Below are 23,659 nucleotides of genomic sequence, written 5' to 3'. Positions count from 1 at the left end.
TCCCTGAATTTCCACTGACCCCTTCTCCATCCTCTCATGGGCCTGTCTGCCTGTCCCTTAGGACCTGCTGCAGGGCCCCTGTCATCACAGTCCTGTCTACTCCCTTGGGAACCCATCCACTCCCCAGGCCACAATCGCTATCTGTACCATCTGGCTACTGATGACTCGCAGTCCACACTGCCAGCCCAGACCCCTCTCCTGAGTTGAGATGCCACAGGCATTCACCAAATCCTCATGGAATAGTTCTGCATCCAGACACTGTTCTAGGCTCTGTGCATAAAGGAGGGAATAAGAAAGACACGATCCCTGTCCTTGTGGAGCCTACAAACTAGAGAGGAAGGAGGGATATTGACCAAGTCATCACTGCTGTAAACACAGGATAAACAGAAACCAAGATCTGCGGTGTGAAGGAAAACCCTCGGGTGCTGTGAGGGAGCCCAGGGGAGTGTTGGGAAGGCCGCCCTGTGGAACGGCTGGAGACTGAAATCTGCTCAAGGGGCAGGGTGGGGCTCACTAGAGGAGGAAGCAGCATAGGCCAAGGCCCCAGGCCAGGAAGAGCCTTAGCATGCTGCTGAGACAGAGGACAGCCGTGTGGCTGCAGCCCAGGAACAGGGATGGAGGCCTCCTTCTGCATATCTCATCAGTGCCCCCAACTCAACAAGCCTTACACTGAATGTGTGATCTCCCCACAAGTTCATCATCCCTCCTCTCATGACCCCTGTATCAATGAAGCCACCACCAGTTGCCCAAACCAGGGAACTGGCCAGCATTTTCTCCTCCTTTTCCTCCACGACCACCCCCATGGTCAGTCCTCAAATCCTGATCATCACTTATACAACTTCAAGGATCTTTCCACTAGGGAGGTTGGCAATAAGGAGGACAGAGTATATGGGAACTCTCTGTACTTCGTGCTAATTTCTAAAGCTACTCTAAAAAATAAAAGTTGAGGCCGGGCACGGTGGCTCAAGCCTGTAATCCCAGCACTTTGGGAGGTCGAGGTGGGTAGATCACCTGAGGTCAGGAGTTCGAGACCAGCCTGGCCAATATGGTGAAACCCCGTCTCTAATAAAAATACAAAAATTAGCCAGGCGACATGATGTGCACCTGTAATCCCAGCTACTCAGGAGGCTGAGGCAGGAGAATCCCTTGAACCCAGGAAGCAGAGGTTGTAGTGAGCCGAGATCATGCCACTGCACTCCAGACTGGGCAATACAGTGAGACTGTCTCAAAAAATAAAAAATTAAAAAGTTGATTCATCTTTTTTAAAAAGAATGTTGCTACTCTCTCCGTGTCCACTGCCACCACTTCCCTCCAGACCACCGTCATCTCCCATCAGGATGATGCGGGGCTCACAGTGGCAGTGCAGACCTTGCTGGCCATTCTCTGTGCTATGTCAGGGGAGCTGTCTACATGCAAACCTCAACTTGTCACTCCTCTGCTTAAAACGTTGCTGTGGCTGGCTCCCCAATACCTCTCAGATAAAGTCCAAATTCTGTAGCCCTGGAAGACCCTGGGCTCTGTCTCCCTCTAGCCTCACGTCTGACCACTCCCCACCTGAAGTGTTTGATGAATGAATAAATGAACGAAAGAACAATCGCCGGGGGCGGTGGCTCACGCCTGTAATCCCAACACTTCAGGAGGCCGAGGAGGGCAGATCACGAGGTCAGGAGATCGAGATCATCCTGGCCAACATGGTAAAACCCTGTCTCCACTAAAAATACAAAAATTAGCTGGACGTGGTGGTAGGTCCCTGTAATCCCAGCTACTCAGGAGGCTGAGGGAGGAGAATGGCTTGAACCCGGGAGGGGGAGGATACAGTGAGCCAAGATCACGCCACTGTACTCCAGCCTGGTGACAGAGCAAGACTCTCGCTCTGTCTCAAAAAAAAAAAAAAGAAAAAAAAAGAAAGAAAGAACAATCCAGTGAACCTCACAGGACCATCTAGACTCTTAGCCTCAAAGTGCAGCCCAAGAGTCAGCAGCAGCAGCACCCAGGAGCTTATATAAAATACACACTCGTTTTTTTAAAATGTTGAGGAGCATCTTACAAATGCCTGTCTGGACCCAATCTAAGACCTGCTGCATCACATTCCCTAAGAGTAAGGCCCAGGCCTTTTTACTTTTTTCTGACTCCCAAGACAATTCTGGAGAGTGGCGTCAGGTAACAGGCAAGGTGACTGTCTGTTTTGTGAGGCCCAGAGAAGGGAAGTGATAAGACCAAGGTCATACAACAGAATCAGCACTAAAATCCAGCCCAGAACCTTGCCCAGGACCAGTTTCAACACATAAAACCCTGTCTATAATGAGGAGCCCGTGCAGAAGAGGCATGACCTTGGAGCAGGATTGGGGGCTGGCAAGTTCCCTGGAGGCAGCTACCCATTCATGATCCCCAAACAGAGGCCCAGCTGCAGGAGGAGAGAGGGGCAAAGGAGGAATTCGACCACAGACGAATTCTGTGAGGTTCAGGAGGGCGGCACACCACAGTAGGGAGCGTACCCACTATACAGAAAGCAATACTGAGAAACAGAAGGTTAGCTCACCCCCGCACAGGGACTCTCAGGACAAAGCCAACACTCATGGAAAGGGAATCCCTGAGGAAAGAGGAGATAGGAGGGCCTCTCAGAAACCCTCCCTACTCTTGACTATCGCCTGACCAAGCCAGAAGGACATGACATTTGCAGCCTGCTGGAGACCCACCACCACCTGCCTGGATGCCCAGCTTCTCCCTGGGCGGGGAGGTGGCTCCTGGGGTCTGGGTTTCAGCATGGTGCTGCCCTGTCACCACCCCCCCCACCAGGCCCCTTCTCCTCTCGCCTCTGTTTCTGACACCACTGCTTCAACGTGGGGTGGACTCGTAGTCTCTGTCCCCACCCACCACCCCAAACACCCCTTCGACACCTCCAACTCTCTTCTCTGAAATGCAGGGAGTTGAGAGTTGAGAGCAGGGGAGTTCCCAGTCTCTTCCTGAGCTAGTAGTGACTGACACCTTGTAAGAAGGGGAACTCCAGGACCCCTGGGGCTCTGCTAAGGAATCGGTTTGCCTGTGGGATCCATCCTCACTCCCCTTCCCACCTAGCACTCTGCTTTTCTGCCTGCTCCGTGTGTGTGTGTGCTGGGGCCATCTCATTTCCCTAAGCTCTCTATCCCTCAAGTCCACTTCCTGCCCATCCCTGTGAGCACTGGTTCAATCTGCCTCGGATGCCCTGGCTAGAAGGCTCTCTGCTGCCCTGCCAAGACCCAGCCTGCCCTGCTGTCATGGCCCTGGGCAGGTCCTGTTTGGCTCATCAGAATCATGTCTGGCTTATTCACACCATTTCCCTCAAGACTTACTCAGCAAATACCGACAGAGCTGCAGCCATGTGCCAGGGCCTGTGCTGGCTATTGCTGCCAAACAGCAGCAAGCCATGTTCCCTGCCTTGGAGGTGCCAGATCAATCTCTCACCCACCTGCTACCACCCTAGGAGGCTGTGGAAGTAGAGGCAGCAGGGACAACTAGGATGGCTCTGGGAGGAGGTAATGGGGGAAAAGATGGGACAGGATATTCCAGGCTGAGCCAGAGCCAGCAGGGAACATTCAAGGAAGTGGAGGTGGTTGGATGGGGCAGGAGCATGGATATATTAAGGAATTCCGACGTTACCCTGAAAGCAGTTTTACTTAGTGCTGCAGAGGTAGGGAAGGTAAAGCTAGAGGTGTTTGAAACAGATAATGATGACAAAGAGGAGAGAGAGAGAGATCATTAACTGAGCATCTACTGCACGCCGCACACTGTGACAGTTGCTTTATACTTTAGGCTCTACTTCCAACAATCCTGTGAGATCAGTATCATTTTTAATAAGAAAACTAGGACTTAGAGATGTTAAGTAACTTACACAAGATCAAAAAGCAAGTCAGTGGAAGAGTCAGAATTGAAACCACTGTCTGCCTGACTCCAAAGCCCTGCTCTTTCTACTCCTCTGTGATCTCCTTTCCTGCTCTCTTCACTTCCTCCTTCCCTTCCTTCAAAGGATGCTTCCTGAGGACAAACCTGGGCCAGGCTCTGTGCTAGGCAGTGGTGAGCAATACCAGACACAGGGGCCCTGCTCGGACTCCACATGGTTGGATATTGAGGGGCAGGAAAATGACACCTGGTGTTGGGAGGGGCAGTGCAGAATTCTGTACACCTGGTGACCCTCCCAAATCCTCTCCCTCCCAGGGGCCCCTTCCAGGTGGGGAGAGCTAGAAGCGTGTGGCTTCTCTGTGATGTTTTATGCTAGGTTGATCAAAGAAGCTCTGCCATGCCAGGACGACCTCAGGAAAGGACACAAACAGCGCTGCCGTCATGAGGTCAGCATTTGGAAGCAGGAGGGCCTGGGGGTGAATCCCACTTCCTACCCATATGCCACCTCCCTCACAGCCAGTATGCTGCTTCCTCACAGGGCTGCTATGGGGCATACGGAGGCACTGCCTGACACACAGTAGCCCATGGTGGTGCGCCTCTGCTCCTTGCCTTCCTCTCCACAGCTTGACTCTCTCATGAGTGGGCACCAGGGACCAACCCAAAAACTAAGATTTTAACTCCAAGCAACAGCTCTGAGAATAGGCACAACTGAGAGCCAGAGGTGGAAGGAAGGAAGCCTATTGCTGATGAAGAACTGGGGCTTGGAGACCAGCAAATCGAGCTTCAAACCCTGGCTCTGCCACTTCCTAGGTCAATGCACTGCACAAGCTGCTTAACCTATTCAGGTTTCCTCATCTGTAAAATGGCAATGTGAATATTGAGTATCTACATCACAGCTCTGTGGGGAGGGCTTAGCATAGGGCCTGGCACCTAGTAAGTGCTCAATAAGCACCTGCAATTTCTATAATCATAATTGTTACTCTCATCATGATCATTGACATCATCAGCTCCCTCTCCTGCATCCAATTCCGGAACAGGGCACTTGGCATATTCTGACCCTTACAGCAGCCTAGAACAGGAGTCCTATTAGTTGCAGGTTTCAGGGGAGGAAACTTGGAAGCTGAGAAGGCACATGAGTCTGTGCTCAGCCTGCCCCTAGGTTGGGTTGGACTGGCTCACTGCATGGCCTGGGCCAAATCACTCCCCTCACTGGGTCTTGCTCTCCCCAGCATGTCTGTCCAGCTCTGCATCTCAGCTAGCCTAGAAAGATCAGAGTTCAGGGCCCAAGGCATAGCCAGGTCTCCTTGTGGGGGCATCAAGGGCAGGAGGAACAGAAACGTCCCCCTTTCCAGATATGCTCCCTTCCTTTTCTGTCTGCCCCAGTCTGCCCCACTGCCCTCCTCCTTCAGGGCCTGCAGCTCTGGGGGCACTGGGTGGTGGCGGGGGGTTCACCCAGAAAAAAGAGGCTTTTTCACTCGAGGACACCGGAATGGACATGTGGACATGAGACTAAGCCACAACCCTGTGGCTGAAGGTCACCCTCCCAAGCCTCTGGTACCCTTGGCCTCACTGCTGCCTTCTGAGGCAGGCGCACCCCTATCTCTGCTTGGGGGTGATGTCAGGGTTAGGTTTGGCTGAATTTGCTATCTTCTCCAAACCCACCCTCTCGCCTCCCTCTGTCATAAGACTTTATCTTATCTCCCTCGGTCCTGCACCAACTTGCCTACCTTGTTCTCCTGTTCAAAATGCTTCCATCCCTCTAGGATAAAGTCCCATCCTCTAACCCTGTGTGTTCTGCCCCTGCCAACCTCTCCACCACACTGTTTCTCCTCTTTTCCCTCCAGCCAGTCTGATACACTCTACCCTCAGGCTCCTCTAAACCTATGCTCACACCATACGTCCTGCCTAGAGCAACTTCCCCTCCCCCGTCCACCTGCCGAAGCTCTACTCATCCTTCAAAATTCAAGTGACCCACACATGTATTGCCCCTCAATTTCTGACAAAGGTGACATTGCCCTATAGTGAGACAGGATAGATTTTGAATACATTGAATATTTATCCAAAGAAAATGAGTCTTGACCTGTACTTCATATAGTGGACAAAAATCTATTTCAAGTGGATTTTAGATCTAAATATGAAACATAAAACATCTAAAAGAATACATAAAAGTATATGTCCATAACCTTGTAATAAGCAAAGAAACAGGACTCAGCAAACACTCTCCATAAAAGAAAAAAGATTAACAAATTGGACTGCGTTAAAATTAAGAACTTCTGTTCTTCAAATATACCCTTAAGAGAGGGAAAAGGCATGGCCGGGCGCGGTGGCTCAAGCCTGTAATCCCAGCACTTTGGGAGGCCGAGACGGGCGGATCACGAGGTCAGGAGATCGAGACCATCCTGGCTAACATGGTGAAACCCCGTCTCTACTAAAAAAATACAAAAAACTAGCCCGGCGAGGTGGCGGGCGCCTGTAGTCCCAGCTACTCGGGAGGCTGAGGCAGGAGAATGGCATGAACCCGGGAGGCGGAGCTTGCAGTGAGCTGAGATCCGGCCACTGCACTCCAGCCTGGGCGACAGAGTGAGACTCCGTCTCAAAAAAAAAAAAAAAAAAAAAAAAAAAAGAGAGGGAAAAGGGGAAAAGGCAAATCCCAGAGTGGGAAGAGATATTTGGAATGCGCATAGCCAACAATAAACACATATCTACAATATTGTTTAAGCTCCTACAAATTAATCAGAAAAAAAAAATCCAATAGGAAAATGGGGGAAAGACTTGAACAGGCACTTTTCAAAAGAGGTCATCCAAATGGCTAGTCAACACATGAAAAAGGGACTCGACCTCACCAGACATCAAGGAAATTCAAATTAAAGCCACAATTAGATATCACAATATCTAATACCAATAATGTTGGTACAGACATGGAGTAACAGGCTCTTTCATGTACAGCTTGAAGTGAGTGTATTCCCGTCACACTTTGGAAAATAATATCATGGTATTTACTAAAGCTAACTCTGTACAACTCTATAACTCAGCAATTGCAAAACTTAGGTATTTACCCAACAGAAGCATCCATAGTACATCAAAAGATATGTATGAGAATATTCATAGCAGCACCATTCATTATAGTCTCAAACTGTAAACGACACAAATGTTCATCAACAGCAGATTAGATAAACTGTGGTGGTATATACAAGGAAATACCACAGAGCAACAAGAATAAACAAAATAAAACTTGATACAATATTACTGATGAATCTTGCCATCAAAATGCTGATCAAAAGAAGTCAGCATGAAATAATATGTACTCAATGATTCCATTTACACAAAGGATAGGCTCCATTCATCAATGAGAGAAGTCAGGACAAGGGCCAGGTACAGTGACTCATGCCTGTAATCCCAGCATTTTGGGAGGCCGAGAAGGGCGGATCACCTGAGGTCAGGAGTTCAAGACCAGCCTGGCCAACATGGTGAAACCCCGTCTCTACTAAAAATACAAAAATTAGCTGGGCATGGTGGCATGCGCTGGTAATCCCAGCTACTGGGGAGGCTGAGGCAGGAGAATTGCTTGAACCTGGGAGATGGAGGTTGCAGTGCACTGCACCCTAGCCTGGGCGACAGAGCGAGACTCTGCCCACCCCCCCCCCCCCGCCAAAAAAAAGGAAGTCAGGACAGGGGTTACCTTTGAGGTCACAGAAACTAAAAGAGGGTTATTTGTGGGGATTCCTAGGGTACCAGAATGTTCTATTTCTTGACCTGGATGGGGTCTATGCTTTGTGAAAATTCATTGGCTGTATTCTGATTTTTCTGGAAGTATGCTATACTTCGATTTAAAAGGTTTATTTTAAAAACAAATAAAACCCCTCATCCCAGTGTCTCCTCCTCTGCTCCCTGGGCTGAGGCTCACTGCTCCTCAGTGAGTTCCTTGCTTTGTACACATCTCTGATTGCGCATTCCAACTGCTTCCCTCCAGCAAAACGCTGCCGTGCTGCCTCCTGAATGCCTGCTCATGCCAAGCGCCTCACGTACATCGCTGCATTTAATTACAGCCACCCATGAGATAGGTGCTAGTGGCACTCCCACTGCTGGCAGGACACAGAGTCCAGTCACATGAAACATGTCTAAGTGCTTTACAGCTGTCATCTCATTTAACCCGAGGAGGCTAGACCACTGCTCGAGGACATGAAAGCAGGAGAAGCTCCATTCTTGTCCAAGAGCACATGACTGTAAGGTAGGAGAGAGCCTTCCCTCAAGTCCAGAGCCCCTATTCCTATACAACCTCCCTAGACAAGGAGAAGCATGAGGCTGGACTCACAAAAACAATTTCCATGGAGGGAATCACGTCTACATCTCAGAGGGGTGGATAGACTGGAATGGAGACCTGCTCTTCAAAGGGCAAGCATCTGTACAATCACCTTCAGCTTCACCTCTTGTAGGAAGCTTTGCTGAGGCTCCCAGTCTGAACTGGGTGCTTCCCTGGCAGGTCCCACAGCTCCACACCACCACCCCGTGCCTCTCCATTAAAGCTGTGTTGTTAATGTCCATTACCTGACCATCCTGGCACTAGATTAAAGATGGGAACTTTTAGATCTAGGCCTCCAGTAATTTGCAAGTACATGGCACACAGTAGGTGCTTAACACACATGGAAGGAAGGAAGGAAGGAAGGAAGGAAGGAAGGAAGGAAGGAAGGAAGGAAGGAAGGAAGGAAGGAAGACAAGGAAGGGAGAGAGGCAGAGAGTACAGTACAGAGCTGCTGCTGTTTGAATCAACTGGGAACTAACTGCAGGAAGTGAGGTCTAAGAAGTGAAGATTTCATGTTCTGGCTGGACATTACTTACAACCCTTGACTTGAGGAGTGGCACAGCCATGCCACCTCCCATTCCACGGTCCTTCTCCTGGCTGCCTCCAGCTTGCTGTCACGGTTCCTGCCAGTCATTTGGTCCCCAGAGGCGCTACCAAGACCTTTCTCTGCCTCTCCCCTTGTTCCCTTACCCTCTGCCACCCTTCCCCAAGTCCCCGAGCTCTGCTATTTGCCCAAAGCTAACCCCAGTAAGAGGTAACTGAGGACACCACAGAGAGCCCTGGTTATGTAGTGAAAAGCATGCCCAGTTCCAAATAACTTCCTGCACACCCCCCTTTCTAAGTTGGGAGCCGCTGACAGTTCTCCAGCAGCAGCCTGAGCCATGGTGCCAGGTGCAAGCGGGCTGGCCCATGGAGGGCAGGGAGAGGGGAGAAGCCCTGGGCCATCTGGAGCACCGGGCATACCTGACAGCTATCCACACATCTCAAGTGATGACTCAGGCCCACTGCCAGAAGGAAGAGGGTATCCTGGGACCCTCTTCCCTCTCGTCTGTGCCTGGAAGCTCTGATTTCCCAAGAGGCTTACACCCCTCCCACCATCCTGCCCCCATCCCCACTCCAATCCTGGAAGCCAGGGTACAGCTGGTTGTGTAGGGGCAGGCAGCACTCCATGGGGCTGAGCCTGGCTGGTCTGCTGTGAGTGGCTCCAGCTTCTCCGGGCTTAGGGGGCTGAGCCATAAGCAGCCTTGTTTATTCCTGGGAGGAATGATGGTTTCCCCTAAGCAATGACATCTTGGAAACCATCTGGCTCCACAAACAACAACAAACCTCCCAGCTTCGGCTTGGGCTACAGCTTGCATGAGAAGCCTCCTGCCCAGAGGCACCTGGGGAACAGGCTGGGGGCTGCTTCCCTGCTGCACCAAGCCCTGGCCCTGACCATTGACTCTTGGAAGCCAGGAAGAGGAAATGGCCTGCAGAGAATCAGAGAACTGGATATTTGGAAGGCACCTGGCAATACTTGGTCCAGTCCCTGGTTGCTACAAAGGGGAAACTGAGGTGAGAAACAAGACATATTTGCCTGAGATCATCAGTAAGAAGGGACTAGAAGGTGCTGCAGTCTCCAGCCCACCGACCAAGGGCTTTGTCTATTGCACATGCTGCTTTTCCCAGAGGATAGCAGGGCTCTAGTCAGTAAGCCCGAAGGTCCAAAAGCGACATGTAACTGGTGAGTCCAGAAAAAGAGAGAGCCCCAAGATGAAACCTGGATACTCAGACATCCAGTTGGTGCAGTACAGAGAGGCCTGGGCTGGGGAACCTGAGCTCTTGTCTCTGCTTTCCTGCTGAGTCGCACGTCACCTTAAGCAAGTCCTTCCTCTCCTGCCTCAGTTCTCTATCTAGCTATCTATTAGGTTGGTGCAAAAGTAATTGTGGTTTTACATTACTCTTAATGGCAAAAACCGCAGTTGCTTTTACACCAAGCTAATAGAAGGCAAGGAGACTGCCATCTCCAGGGCCTTAAAAGGCCAAATGGGAAGCAGCTGTTGGCCCCCAGGGACCCAGCTGGGGCTAGGCACTCTCTCCTCAGCTGTGCCTGTTCTGAGGGAGCCACACAGACCACTGACTTGAGGATCAATCCCCCCAGACCTACTATGGTTGGCACCATCCCAAGAGGGTCCAGGGAGCTGAGCTCCAACCCCCTGTAGTCTGTTCAAAGGATCTTGAGCACTGCATTTCAACCAGCCAGGGATACCCCTCCACTCTTCATGGCCCAGGCTATGTTGTGGATACCACCTAGCCCAGCATGACCCCTGAGTGGATTCTCCCTATGGTCCCTGCCACGATGAAGCCAGAATTCTCCCCGCCTCACCTCCAATCAAACCCAGCCCACATCCCTTGGCCCTATGGACACAACTTTGACATTCAGAACCTAGGCCTCTCCTAAAGGAGCTCCCTGACAGGCCCTCTATGCCAGGCACAGAGCTAGGAGATGGGCAGACACAGCTGACTTGCACGTCAGTGTTTGTCCTCAAAGAAAACCTGCCCTAGCCAGGACAATGCAAAGTCCCTCTCCAACCATGCCCCAGGCCCCTGGCCAGGTCCTTGCGACTAAGGGATGAATAAGGCCCAGATTCTGCATAAATAGGACACAAAGCAATATTCATGGGTGCCACCACCAATGGACAGACTCATTCTGGCTGGAGTATTTGCTCTAGTTGTGGAAGTTTGGATAGAATAAGACATGGAGAGGGGAGGGGAGGGGAGCAGAGGGGAGAGGAGGGGAGAGAAGGGAATAGGAGGGGAGGGGTTTCCAGGTAGCTGGAATAGCATGTGCAAAGGCAAGAAAGCCTGGAAGTGCAGATTTCACTGATACTACATACTTATCATCAGAAGCCCCATCAACAATTTCTGGCTCAAAGCCCTGGAGACCTCTCACGAGGAGTGGTCACTTGCCTCAACTGCCTCATCTTCACCATCTGCCTGGTTCTCAGAAGCCAGTCTGGGCTTGCAATGAGCCCTGTTGTGGAACTCGGCTCCCTGAAGGGCCTGCCCTAGGCTAAGCCACACTACGTGTTAGGGCTGGGGAAAAGGGGAGGTGCCCCTTGGCTGGGCGCAGAGGACTCAAGGGGCCTTGGTGGAAACTTTGACTATGCCTGCAGTGCCCTGGCTGGGATCCCGCAAGCACCAGCAGGGCAGCCTCTGCAGCTCCTTCCCTCGAGGAGATGTACCCACTCTAGCACTGGGAGAGGGAGCCAGATAGCCACCCAGCCAGAAGGCCTGAGGGCAGCAGGATGTGGAAAGTTTTCAAGCATCGCTGCCGGGCCTGGTGTACCAAGCTTCTCAGGCCAGGAGGGTCAGATTTGAAGTTGAGTTATAATACTTAGCACAGGTCAGGGAAATGGTTTCCCACATATCCTGTTCTTGCTGTTCTAGGAGGCAGAAGTCCTCCATCCTGGTCCCTGCTCAGCCAGAGACCTGCTGCTCAAACTTGGACTAGGCTCCTCCCTTTCTGGGTCCAGGTTTATCCTCCTGCCCTGAGTCCTAGGGTTCGAGGGTTCTTCCTGGACACCCCAGAACAAGAATAGAGATGTGGACCCTCCAGGCTGGGAAAAATAATTCGCTTCTGCCTGCTCACAGTGGCCAACTCTGTGGTGTGAGCCTGTCTCTACCACCACCCCCTGCCTGATGGGTCTCAGCTGGAGCCAAGGAAGCAGGTGCAGGCCCTCTCCCATGGGGTTGGAGCTCGGAGGCAGAGCATCTTTGCTTGTGCTTCCAGTGGACATTTCAGCAGAGGCCGTCTCTGGGACCAAAGGCTACCCACTGAGACTAGTTCCAGAGACCACCTCTTCCCCCGCCAGTGAAGCTAGACACGAGCTTCCATCCCTGGTGCCTGGTGTGCGGCCAGCACCCCTGACACAATAGCCAACTCTGCTGACTGAGCACTCCCCTCCCATGCAGTGTCCCGACTTCTTGGCCACCAAACATTTCTTGTTTCTCCCAGAAAGAAAAGCTGGCTGGCCAGCCTAGAAGTGGGGAGCAGCCAACAGAGGAAGCATCCCCCCAAACCTGCAGGGCTCCCAGCCCCTGAGACAGCTGGACAGACAGACAGACAGACAGACAGACAGACACACACACACACACACACACACACACACACAGAGCTATCTCAGAACAGAGCATAAATGGTTTGGTTGCAACATGCCTATCAATGGCTGCCCTGGGGAAGAAACAATAGAAACAGGGGCACAGGGTGGCTTGGACTCCCGCCCACCACATACACAGCCCTGTCACCAAGGCACCTACCCAGCACACTCCAGCAGGAACCCAGGCGACTCCTGGCTGCTGCTCCTGCCAGCTCGCCCGCCCGGGTCTCCACCCGGCTCCTCCCGCAGGCGGGCGGCCGTGGCTGTGGCAGCTCCTGGCGGCCGTGTCAAGCGGCCGCCTTCCCCAGACAGAGCTCCTTTGTGTCAGCAGAGCTATTTATGGACTTACCCAAGTTCCCCAGGGGAGCGATACCTGCTAGGAAAAGCAGAACCAAATGACCGGGTTCCACCTCCCACATCTAGGTAGCGCTTTAAAAACCCTTGCATCACCCATCCCTCCTCCTCTTCCTCCTCCTACTTGTCCTCCTCTTCCTCCTCCTCCAGCGTCTTTCCCAAACACACACCCTGTCCAGCCGGCCACCGCCACTCTGGAGAGAGGCTGGATTTCTTTCTTCCATTAAACAGAAAACTCTGTGGTTTCTCAAAGCACTTTCATCCGAGATGGAGTCCGGGATGTCTCAAAGAAGAGAGTCCTGGGCCAGCCCGTCCTTCTGCCCACCCTGCGAGGGGCTCAGCTGGCTCCCGGGTTACATGCTCACACGCATGAGCTGTGGGTCCCCTGTGGCTTGTCCCCAGGGCCCAAGCTAGCCCCAAAGTGCTGCTCCAGGGGGAGAGGCATCCATCCCTCACAACAGCACCCCGTGGCACTGGGATCCCTAGCAGGCTCCACCCCACACACATCCTGAGGGCTCCCAGGCTGGGGCAGAGCAAAGCCGCCTCCAGCCAGCCTGCCGGCAGCCGCTCCCTACAAGACCAAGCCAATCATCACCGAGGCTTCCCTGTCACACCCCCACCCCGACACCGTTCCTGTCCCAATGGGAGGCTACAACTGAACCCAGGGTCCTGAAGCCAGCACACGCTTACTTCCAGAATGTGACCGCCCCCAGGGTGGGGGGCGGGTGGCAGCTTCAGTCCCTTCCCAGCACACAGCTGAATCTTTGAATGCTAAACTCTGGGGAATCCTATGTGGAAAGAGACCCTGGGGCTTCCTCTCCCGGAGACAGACAGCTGGGAGGGCAATTTGGACTGTAACAGCCCATTACAATTAGTGAATGACAGAGACATCCCCAAGGAGGAACTGCGGGGGCAGTGGAACAAGCCCTGGACTGGGAGGAGAGGGTCCCCAGCTCCAGTTCCAGCTCTAGCACTAGTTGATTGGGTGTCACTGAACAAATTCCTGCCCCTCTTTGAGCCTCAGTTTCTTCATCTGTAAAATGGGGCTGCTAACCTTGACCCGCCCACCTGTGGGATGAATAGAGGATTCTCTGAGCTGGCTCTTGGCTACCCTTTCTTGACCATGAACTCCATGCCAGGCCCTGTTTCCAGAGCTCTGCCTGCATTAATTCACTGAATCCTCACCAGCAGCTTGTGAGGAGGACTATGATTATCCCAGTTACAGATGAAGAGTCCGAGGTACAGAATGGCAAAGGAAGTTGCCCACAGTCACACAGCCGGTTGGCTATATAGCCAGGACTGAAAACTACTCGCTCCTACTCACCTTGCCCGCTCTTAACCACCATACAGCCCGACAACTGCAAGACGCTGCTGTGCCAGCACAGAGCTGTTCTCTGGCGCTGCAGCTTGTCACAATGTCAACAAATGCACCCTGGGCTGTCCCTGAGACCCAAGTTGGGAATGCCCAACTTCTGACTGGCTCCCACCAGAGCAGCAGGCATCCTGGGATGATGGCACAGAGAAAATGGACAGAAGGAGCCTCTATTTTCCCGTGCCCAGCCCGCCCATCTTGGCCACCGAGGCTGAAGCACAGTCTCTCTGTCTCTTTCTCTCCCTATGTAGAGACCCCCTCCAGGGTCTCGGGATGTTTCTGCCTGTATCCCTGCCCCTGTCTATCTCTGACTCTCTGTTCCTGACTCTCTCACATACACAAGCATACACATGAACACTGCTACAAGAAAACATTCTTTATCAGGTCGACTCAGAACAGCCCTCCTCTGAGTTGGTCACTCACAAACTCCAACCTGTGTTTCATCTTGTCTCTGGGGGCAGAACCAAGGCAGTCCTTGCAGGGCCCAGGAATCTTCTAGATTGGAAGGCTGTCATCCTGCTGGCTCCTGAAAAGCAGGATTCACCCTTAGCCTGGGAAGCTAAGGAGGTGAGTCTCAAGAGATGGCCAATTCCAATGGAGCTGACCAATCACCAATGAGGCTGGCTGGTTTCCAGGATGGAATTTCCGGTGCATGGGATAAGATTTTCTTAAGGTGGGGAGCCTGAATATAGGATTCCTTCATGTCAGAGGTGCCCTCGAGCTTCAGCTGAGTTGTCACCTTCTTTCAATCAACAAACAGTTACAGAGCATAGACTGTGTGCCAGGCACTGTGCTGGGCCCCGGGGATGTGGTGGAGAACTGATAGGCTGGGCCTTGCATTCACAAAGCTGACAGTCCAGTGAGAGAAGCAGACATTAGCCATGGAGTGAGACTAATGACTCCAAAATTACACCCTATGCTGTGATGGGCAAAGCAGTTCTGCCAACCCAGTGCACCAGTTCCAGAACGAGTCCAGAATACATTCGTCAATGCTCTGGACCATAGCATGGTGAGGAAAGGGTAGAGCAGCTCAGTACCCCAAGGTCCAGAGCCTGCCAGGCCCGGATAGGAGAGCATCCCATGACTGGAGGAGCCCTGCGGCAGCCACTGCCCTCTGCCTCCCATAGCTCCAGACACAAATCAGCAGGGCTGGGGGGGTCTCCCAGTGTATAGCCTAGGGCAGGATAGGGGAGTCACTGGCAGCCAGGCTATCTAAGCCAGAGGGCCCTCAGAGATCTTTCACTGTTATTTCCCATTTACAGCCAGTGAAACTGAGGCCCAGAGAGGGAAAGTAGCTTTCCCAAGGAAACACAGTAACTGAGTGGCAGGGCTGAGATTGCTAACTCCCAGTCCAGTGCTCCTTTCACCACATCCCAATGCTTCTCAGAGGTACATAAATGATTGTGCTGTTCAGTACAGGATAAATTGGGATCTAGAGAGTGGTAAGATCTAGGCGGCCCACAGGCCCAGGGGTCAGCACTCAGGACCTGGGCCCCAATCACTGATCCACATATTTCACATAACAAACACTTATTTGACACATGATAGCACTGCTCTAAGTACTTTCTGAATACTGATTGATTGATTGATTAAATCCTCATAACTCTATCAGACATGATTTCTTTTTTTTTTTTTTTTTTTGAGACAGAGTCTTGCTCTGTCACCCAGGCTGGTGTGCAGTGGCACGATCTCGGCTCACTGCAACCTCCGCCTCCTGGGTTCAAGCAATTCTCGTGCCACAGCCTCCCAAGTAGCTGGGACTACAGGCGTGCGCCACCACACCCAGCTGATTTTTTGCATTTTTGCCATGTTGGCCAGGCTGATCTTGAACTGCTGCAGGCCTCAAGCAATATGCCTATCTCAGCTTCCCAAAGTGCTGGGATTACAGGCAAGAGCCACGCGCCCGGCCTCAGATATGATTTCTAATATCCCTATTTTATGGATGTGTAAGCAGAGGCATAGAGAGACTATGAAACCTGCCTAAGGTCACACTCTAGTAAGTGCAGGGCTACAGATGAAGCCCAGTTCACTTTCCACTGTGTCCTGTACCATGGCCCAGGGCAGCCCATGGAACAGATGAGCCCATCAGTTACACAGAGAACTGTACAGCCCGACCACACAGGTCAGGCACTGTGCTGGGCCCTAGGGATGTGGTGGAGAACAAACTCCCCACTGTTCACACAGGTTGGCAGCAGCTCCCAGGGCTAGGACCAGGGAGGTTCAGCAGGGACCTGCCTCCTATTTTTGGAATACAGTACCCTCAAGCAGAGCCCAAGTCTTTAGACAGAGATGCAGCAACAGCCTGGGATGCAGCCAGATGCCAGAGACAGGCTGTTCCCCTACAGTCCACACCACAGCGAGGTTTCCACTGTCTTCCTTTACTGCTTCCACTGCGTGAAGACCAATGCACCTTGTGGGTTTATGCTCCCAAGACCCCATCATGAGCATGTAATTCAGCACTTTGGGAGGCTGAGGTGGGAGGATCATTTGAGCCCAGGAGGTTGAGACCAGCCTGGGCAACATAGGAAGACTCCATCTCTACAAAAAAAAAAAAAAATTAATTAATTTAAAAAAATAAAAATTAGCTGGGCATGGTGGTGTGTGCCTGTGATCCCAGCTACTCAAGAGGCTGAAGTGGGAGGATGCTTGAGTCCAGGAGGTTGAGGTTGAGGCTGCAGTGAGCCATAATAATTGTGCCACTGCATTCCCACCTGGGTGACAGAGCAAGACCCTGTGAGAGGGAGAGAGAGAGAGGGAGAGAGAAAGAAAAGAAAAGAAAAGAAAAAGACAAAGAAAAAGAAAAGAAGGGAAGAGAAGGGAAGGGAAGGAAAGGGAAGGGAAGGGGCCGGGCGCAGTGGCTCACATCTGTAATCCCAGTACTTTGGGAGGTGGAGGCAGGCGGATAACTTGAGGTCAGGAGTTTGAGACCAACCTGGTCAACATGGTGAAATCTCATCTCTACTAAAAATACAAAAAAGTAGCTGGGCATGGTGGCATGCGCCTGTAATCCCAGCTACTTGGGAGGCTGAGGCGCCAGAATTGCTTGAATCTGGGAGGTGAAGGTTGCAGTGAGCCGAGATCACATCACTGCACTCCAGCCTGGGCAACAGAGCGAGACTCCATTTCAAAAAGAAAAAAAGAAAGAGAGAGAGAGAGAGAAGCCAGGGAAAGGTGTGGTCCCAGGAATTCCAGAGCACTTCAGAGTAAGACTAGCCCCTTGCCTCTACTAAGCTGCTTAGCTTTCATCACCCCCAGACACCCCAAGACTGTGCTGAGTACACACTGGCTTCAACTTCTGTAGAGCCCTGCCACTGTCCCAACTCACTACAGAAGAAAGTGACAACCCCAGGCTGCTCTTTGAAACTCTCTGGAAGTGTCTGTATATGGCCACCGCAGTCCAAGCTTTGAATCTGCTAACTCGCTTAGAAAGTTCTGAGCTTTTACTCCCTGGGGCTCACAGCCCTGGTTTGGGGGTCTAGAGACTCTATGCAAAAAGGCCCTCCCACTGCAGAATCGGCCAAGCAATGTTAATTAGTTATTTCAATAACCACTGAATCCCTGCTCTGTGCTGGAGCCAGTACTAGGAACTAAGGATACAGAGCTGGCCGGAGCAGCCCACCCATGGGATGGAACTTGGAGGGCATCATGGCAGATGAAGCCACTGATGCTGCAGGCGGGGGCTGCCTTGCCATGTTTTGGACTCTAGGACCCTAGCACCCGGGCAAGGGACACATTCTCCTACTGCTTGCTTGGTGTAGGTCTTGCTCTTCCTGGTGGCACGGGCCTTGTTCTGGGGCACCTGCCACAAGTGGTGGGGTGGGGTAAGACAGAGCAGGTATCCTTAGGTTCAGGTTCACAGGGAGCTGTGGCTTGTGGCCTGCAGAACCCAGGGTAAGCCCCTTCCCCTTCCTGACCTCAGTCCTCCATCTCTAAAATGAGACCAGGAAGTGGGTGTCTAGTGGCCCTAGCCCTACTCCTCCCCTCCCATGGACAGTCCCACACCCCTCCAGGCCCTCTCACTAAAGGAATCAGCTCAGCCAATGGAATTTAGAGAGAGCACAGTCTTTGGAGTCTAAACAATCTGAGTGTGAATTATCCTGGGCAAGTCCCTTTACTATCTCTGAGTCTCAGTTTCCTCATCTGTAAAATGGGCCTCACTGGACCCTGAGGAGGACTAGACGACGTGGTATATGTGGAATGCCTGGTACACAGTAAGTGCTCAATAAATAAGAGCCATCATTGTTATTGCTATGATGTCATGGTTGCTATCATCTGTGAAAAGACAGAATACACCTTGAGAGGGTTAATGTAAATAGTAAAATTAAATGTGATAACACCTGTTGAGGGGCTACCAGATGAGGGCATGGTGTGTCCTAATAGCTGAGAATCATTTCCATTTTTTGATAAACAGGCTATTCTCATCATGCCCAGCTTACAGATCAGGAAACTGAGGTATAGAAAAGTTACAAGGCAGAAGCCCAGAAGGCAGCATGGCTCCCAGGCCCATGCTCTTAACTGTATATTCTGCCCCTAATCTCTTATTCCCCAACTGTCTCCCCCTTGATATCTGCCTCTTCCTCAGCAACTTGAGGTAGCAATGGATGATTCCCAACCTGCTAATGGAAACGGTTGCTCCCAACCCAGCAAGGAGAAGGCCACATGCAGCAAATCCAGGAGATCAAATGTCCCCCCCACAGAGCTAGCCCCGAGGCCTGCTGCTGGCTGGATTCTGCCTCCATCCGGGGCACGCTTTGCAGTCACCTCAGCAGTATCAGTCTGACCTTGGGCAGCTGTAGCAGGTCAGGATGGCTGGGAGCCATGACTGTCTCCCTTCCTGGCTCCGGTCCAACCAGCCACATGCTGTCCAGAGACTTCGAGGTTTTGGGAGCAATCCTCGACCCACTGTGCTTGTGCCAGCTCCAGGGCCAGGCTGTGTCCTGTCAGCCCATGTTCCTGGGAAGTGTTCAGCACAAAGCCACTGACTCAGCTACGGGGAGACCAGGCCTGTGACCTTGGTTGCTGGAAACAGTTCTCCACACACTCCCCTGGGTCCACCCACTGCCTGGACTGTTAGGGTTGAGCCCAAGCCATCAAAACAAAGGGTCAGTGGGGGAAAGACCGAAATGCTAACTTTGCTGCTGCCTTCTGCGAACCCTGGGGCAAGGCCAATCCCCCCCACCACCTTCAAGCCTCAGTTTCCCTGTCCCTAAAATGCACCGGGGTTGAACTAGATCAGTCTACTCAAAGTGTGTTCTGCAGAACCATATGGGTTCACAGGCTGCTTGTTACCAGTCTGCAGTGAGATAGGTAGCAAGACTGAGTGTGTTTAAAGATCTTCGACTTGACATTGCCACGTCCAAGCATGAGATGAGTGGACTGGTCTCACTGAATAGGGCATGAGCTGGCTCAGGTGTTCTCAAGCCAGCATAATAAATCACATGCAGTGTGATGCTACAAAATGTCAAAGACCCTCACCACAGGTAGCTTAAGGAATCCTGATTTAAATGGCTTTGTTTCACGAGAACTCACTAACTCAGACCCTATTATGATACTTACATATACAGTAGGACTCGATCCTGCCACCCAAACCACCCCTCCTCCACTGCTCCCAACTCAGAGAATAGTACCAACTGTTTCCCTGAGCTAGACATTTTTTTTTTTTTTTATGGATGGAGGTTCACTCTTGTTGCCCAAGCTGGAGTGCAATGGCACAATCTCAGCTCACTGCAACTTCCGCCTCCTGGGTTCAAGCAATTCTCCTGCCTCAACCTCCCAAGTAGCTGGGATTACAGGCATCTGCCACCATGCCCCGTTAATTTTTTGTATTTTTAGTAGAGACAGGGTTTCACCATGTTGGCCAGGCTGGTCTCGAACTCCTGACCTCAAGTGATCCACCCGCCTAGACCTCCCAAAGTGCTGAGATTAGATGCGTGAGCCACCGCGCCTGGCCTGAGCTAGACTTTTGAGCACCATTCTTCTCCCAAACATTCCCCCTGCAATTAATCACAGAATTTTGCAGACAACTCCTGCTATACATCCTGTGGATCTCTCACCTCTCTCTCAATCCCTGGTGCCTCAGTCTTAGTCCAAGACGCCATCAGTTCTCCCTGGCCGAGGGCAATAGCTCCATACTGCCCCGCCTCTCATTTTGCCTTCCTCCTCACCATTCTGAACCCTATGAGGCCAGCATCAGCAACACCCATCAACACCTGCGCTCAGGATAAAGTCACACTTCTTCCTACAGCTTCTCAAGACCAGCGCTGTCTGATCGTGAACACACCTCCAGCTTCATCTCATGCTCTGTTCCCCTTCCTTGTCTTCCTGCCTACGCTGGCCTGCGTTAGGGTCCCCAACTAGAACAATCCTTACATCCCAAGCCTCCCCTGCCTCAGAAACTCTCCCCAGGTCCTCCCGGTAGGTGCTCTCATTAGGCCCTTTGTCACCACTGTCATCGATTTATTATATGCTGTTCATGACTGGTGTCCTGGCCCCACACTAGACTGTCAGCTCTGTCGGGTGAGGACCATGCTGGTTGATGAGCCGGGAAGTAGAGGACATCTGAGATCTGCCTAACCAGACCCCATTCACTTGAGGAACTAACCTTCCCTCTCTCATTCTCAAGCCAGGTGATTCACAAGGAACTGACCCAACTCCTGCTCCAGGGAAAGGCATATGACCCAGGACTCAGTCCATTAGTTTAACCCATCCCACTGTCCTCAGTGGCTGGGATGGGCCTGTGATCCTACTTGTGCCAATGAGGCTCAGGCCCAGGGACTTTGATGAAATGATTGAGGGAGTCCAACTCCAAGGCCATGGCCATAACCCTGGCCCTTCTGGCAGCAGCACTGCTACCACTAAGGGAGTGAGCTAACACCTAAGTAAATAGAACCAAGAGATGAAGAGGCTGAGGCCAGTTCTCAGTGACATTGCTCAAGGGTCTGAATCCAACTAGGCCTGAAGGCTATCCTTCCTAATCCAGTAAATTCCATTTACTGCTAGAAGCTAATCTGAGTTGGGTTTTTGTCAATTATGCATACTGCATTGCCAGTACTTAGCACAGTGTTTGATGCACATTAGGCACTGTAAACTTCTTTGCTCACTCACACAGTCATTCAACAAACACTCAACAGAGCGAAGGTGACCACGTGTGTTCTATAAGAAGAGTCATCGTGGCTGCTGTTGACAGAGGTGACTACATGGACAGGAGTAGGAAGAGGGAGACTCACAAGAAGCAATGCAGCAGTCCCAGGGACAAAGAAGAGGCCTGAAGAGGGTGGCTGAGACCAAGGGAAGAGGAGGGAGGGGAAGAGTCCCAACTCTAAATTCACTGGAGAACCTCTGACAATCCCTGCCCGTCTCTGGCCTCAGTAGCCCAGTCTGTTTCAGATCCATCATCCTAGCATCCCCAAGCTTTCCCCCACTGATTACAGAGTCCCTGCCTGTTGATACTCAACATTGTCACTGGAGAGTACCGAGGGGAAGGGCAGGGTGGGCTCTGGGGTTGGGACCCAACAGGCAGGGAGTACAGTATAGCAGCTAAGGACATGGGCTCTGGAGCCAGGTGCTCGGGATTAGAACCTGGCCTGCATCTCCTAACTAGGAGACCTTGTATAATCTGCTCAATCTCTCTTTTCCTTTGTTTTCTCATCTATGACATGGGGATAATAACAATACTGCTGGGAAGATTATATATTATCACAGAAAGAAAGCACGCTTTAATGTTAGGCACTATTATTATTATTATTATTATTATTATTATTATTATTATTTGTAGTAGGAAGTCCAGAAAGAGGAGATTGAATACATAGAATAGAAACCATTCCTAAATTAATAGAAAACTTCCCTGAACTAAAGGAAGACTTGGGTCTTCAGACTGAAAGGACTTACCTAGTTAGGACCAGGAAAAATTACCAAAAGAAAACAAACAACTAGAAATAATCTAGGGAAATTTCTGAATTCCAAAGATTGGAAAGAGGAATCCTGGTTGTTTCCATAAATAAATTTTAGAGAATCAAGGAAAAACTGCTCTTAAAACACTAAATACTGGGGAAGCCATAGAACACTGCTCTCAGGCTTCTGGGAGAGAAGGACGATTCACTTAGAAATTTCTATTCAAGCAAACTATGACTCAAACATGAGGACAAATATTTTCAGGCTTACCAGGATAAGAAAGGATACCACCCACAGACCCTTTCTGGAAAAATTACTCAAGAAAGCTCTACAGACAAAAGTGAATTAAAATCGAGAAGTCAAGAATGAGATGATGTGGTATGTGAGAGACAGAGGCAAGCCATGAAAACGGAAACATTTAGAGCCTTAACTACTGATAACTAAAAGTGCAATTTTAAGTAAATGATTCTTAAAACAGAATAGTGCTAATGTTTAAAAATAGTCACAACCGGCAGGCATGGTGGCTTACACCTGTAATCCTAGCACTTTGGGAGGCCAAGGCAGGCAGATCACGAGGTCAGGAGTTTGAGACCAGCCTGACCAACAGGGTAAAACCCTATCTACTAAAAATACAAAAATTAGCCGGGCGTAGTGGCAGGTGCCTGTAATCCCAGCTACTCAGAAGGCTGAGGCAGGAAAATCACTTGAACCCGGGAGGTGGAGGTTGCAGGAGCTGAGATCGCACCACAACCGGAAACTGAAATTCCAGATAATTAGAACAATACCTAGGAGGTAAGGAGGAAAGCAGAGAAGTATGGTCCAGCCGACATGATCATTATGGGTTAGAGGCCATGAGGACAGGCTGCTATGGATCTGGTGTCATTCCTGATGTTGAAATATGTTTGTGACAAAGGTAACGGTAAAGCCACTAGAATTAGGGTGTATAACTCCAAAGGAAATTTTGCAGAAGAATAATAGGGGTTGGCCTTGGGATGTTTACTACTAAACCATATTCTGAAGCTAAAGTCATTAAGTCTAACCTGATGTAGGAATAGACAGATCAACGAGGGAGATGAGAGAGCTTAGAAGCCAAACCACCCATATGTGGAAATTTGGTCTATAAGTGAAGAAAGGAAAGACAATTCAAAAAAATTGGGTTGGAAAAACTGGCCAAACCATTGGGGGGAAAAAACTAATAAGAGTTCCATCTGACACCAGGCACTAAATTAATTGCAGATGAATTTAAAATATAAATGCAAAAAATAAAAGAATAAAAGTACCTGAATAAAATTTAGATGAATATTTCTCATAATCTAGGGGTAGGAAAGACCTCAGAAAATATAGGTGCTCCCAACCCCACCAAAAAAACTTGATACAAAAAAAGTTTACTTCTAAATGATAAAAGATACTATAAAGTTAGAAGGTAAATAACAAACTAGAAAAATAATTATAACCCATATAATAAGCACATGGTTAATATTCTAACCACATAAAGAGCTCTTACAAATGAGATAATGCCTCAGTCAAAAACTGGGCAAATGACATGAATTGACAAGCCAAAGCAGAAATATAGGTGACTGATCAATATAAAAAGAGGCTGGGCACAGTGGCTCACGCCTATAATTCCAGCACTTTGGAAGGCTGAGGTGGGTGAATCACTTGAGGTCAGAAGTTCAAGACCAGCCTGGCCAACATGGTGAAACTCCATCTCTACTAAAAATACAAAAA

At 50.7% G+C, this 23,659-nt stretch overlaps 1 protein-coding gene across 8 annotated transcripts in view; it reads right to left on the bottom strand.

The window, feature by feature from the left end:
• RGS3 (regulator of G protein signaling 3) overlaps positions 1–23,659 on the bottom strand; it is a 132,351-nt gene that overhangs the window by 19,613 nt on the left and 89,079 nt on the right. The window contains exon 1 of one of the 8 annotated variants that reach the window (XM_030919472.1): positions 14,475–14,494. The exons of 5 other annotated variants lie outside the window; for them this stretch is intronic. Coding sequence is in view for 1 of the 3 variants with exons in the window: in XM_030919467.1 (XP_030775327.1) it covers positions 12,840–12,893 (54 nt within the window). In the remaining 2 variants the exon portion in view is untranslated. Of the gene's footprint in view, positions 1–12,475; positions 12,755–12,839; positions 13,175–14,474; positions 14,495–23,659 lie in introns of those variants that run through there. 2 more of the 8 variants (XM_030919467.1, XM_030919469.1) reach the window with 2 other exon arrangements.

Source organism: Rhinopithecus roxellana, chromosome 16 (genome assembly GCF_007565055.1).
Source record: "Rhinopithecus roxellana isolate Shanxi Qingling chromosome 16, ASM756505v1, whole genome shotgun sequence".
Lineage (NCBI taxonomy): Eukaryota > Metazoa > Chordata > Mammalia > Primates > Cercopithecidae > Rhinopithecus > Rhinopithecus roxellana.
This window is presented reverse-complemented; position numbering and strand designations above follow the sequence as displayed.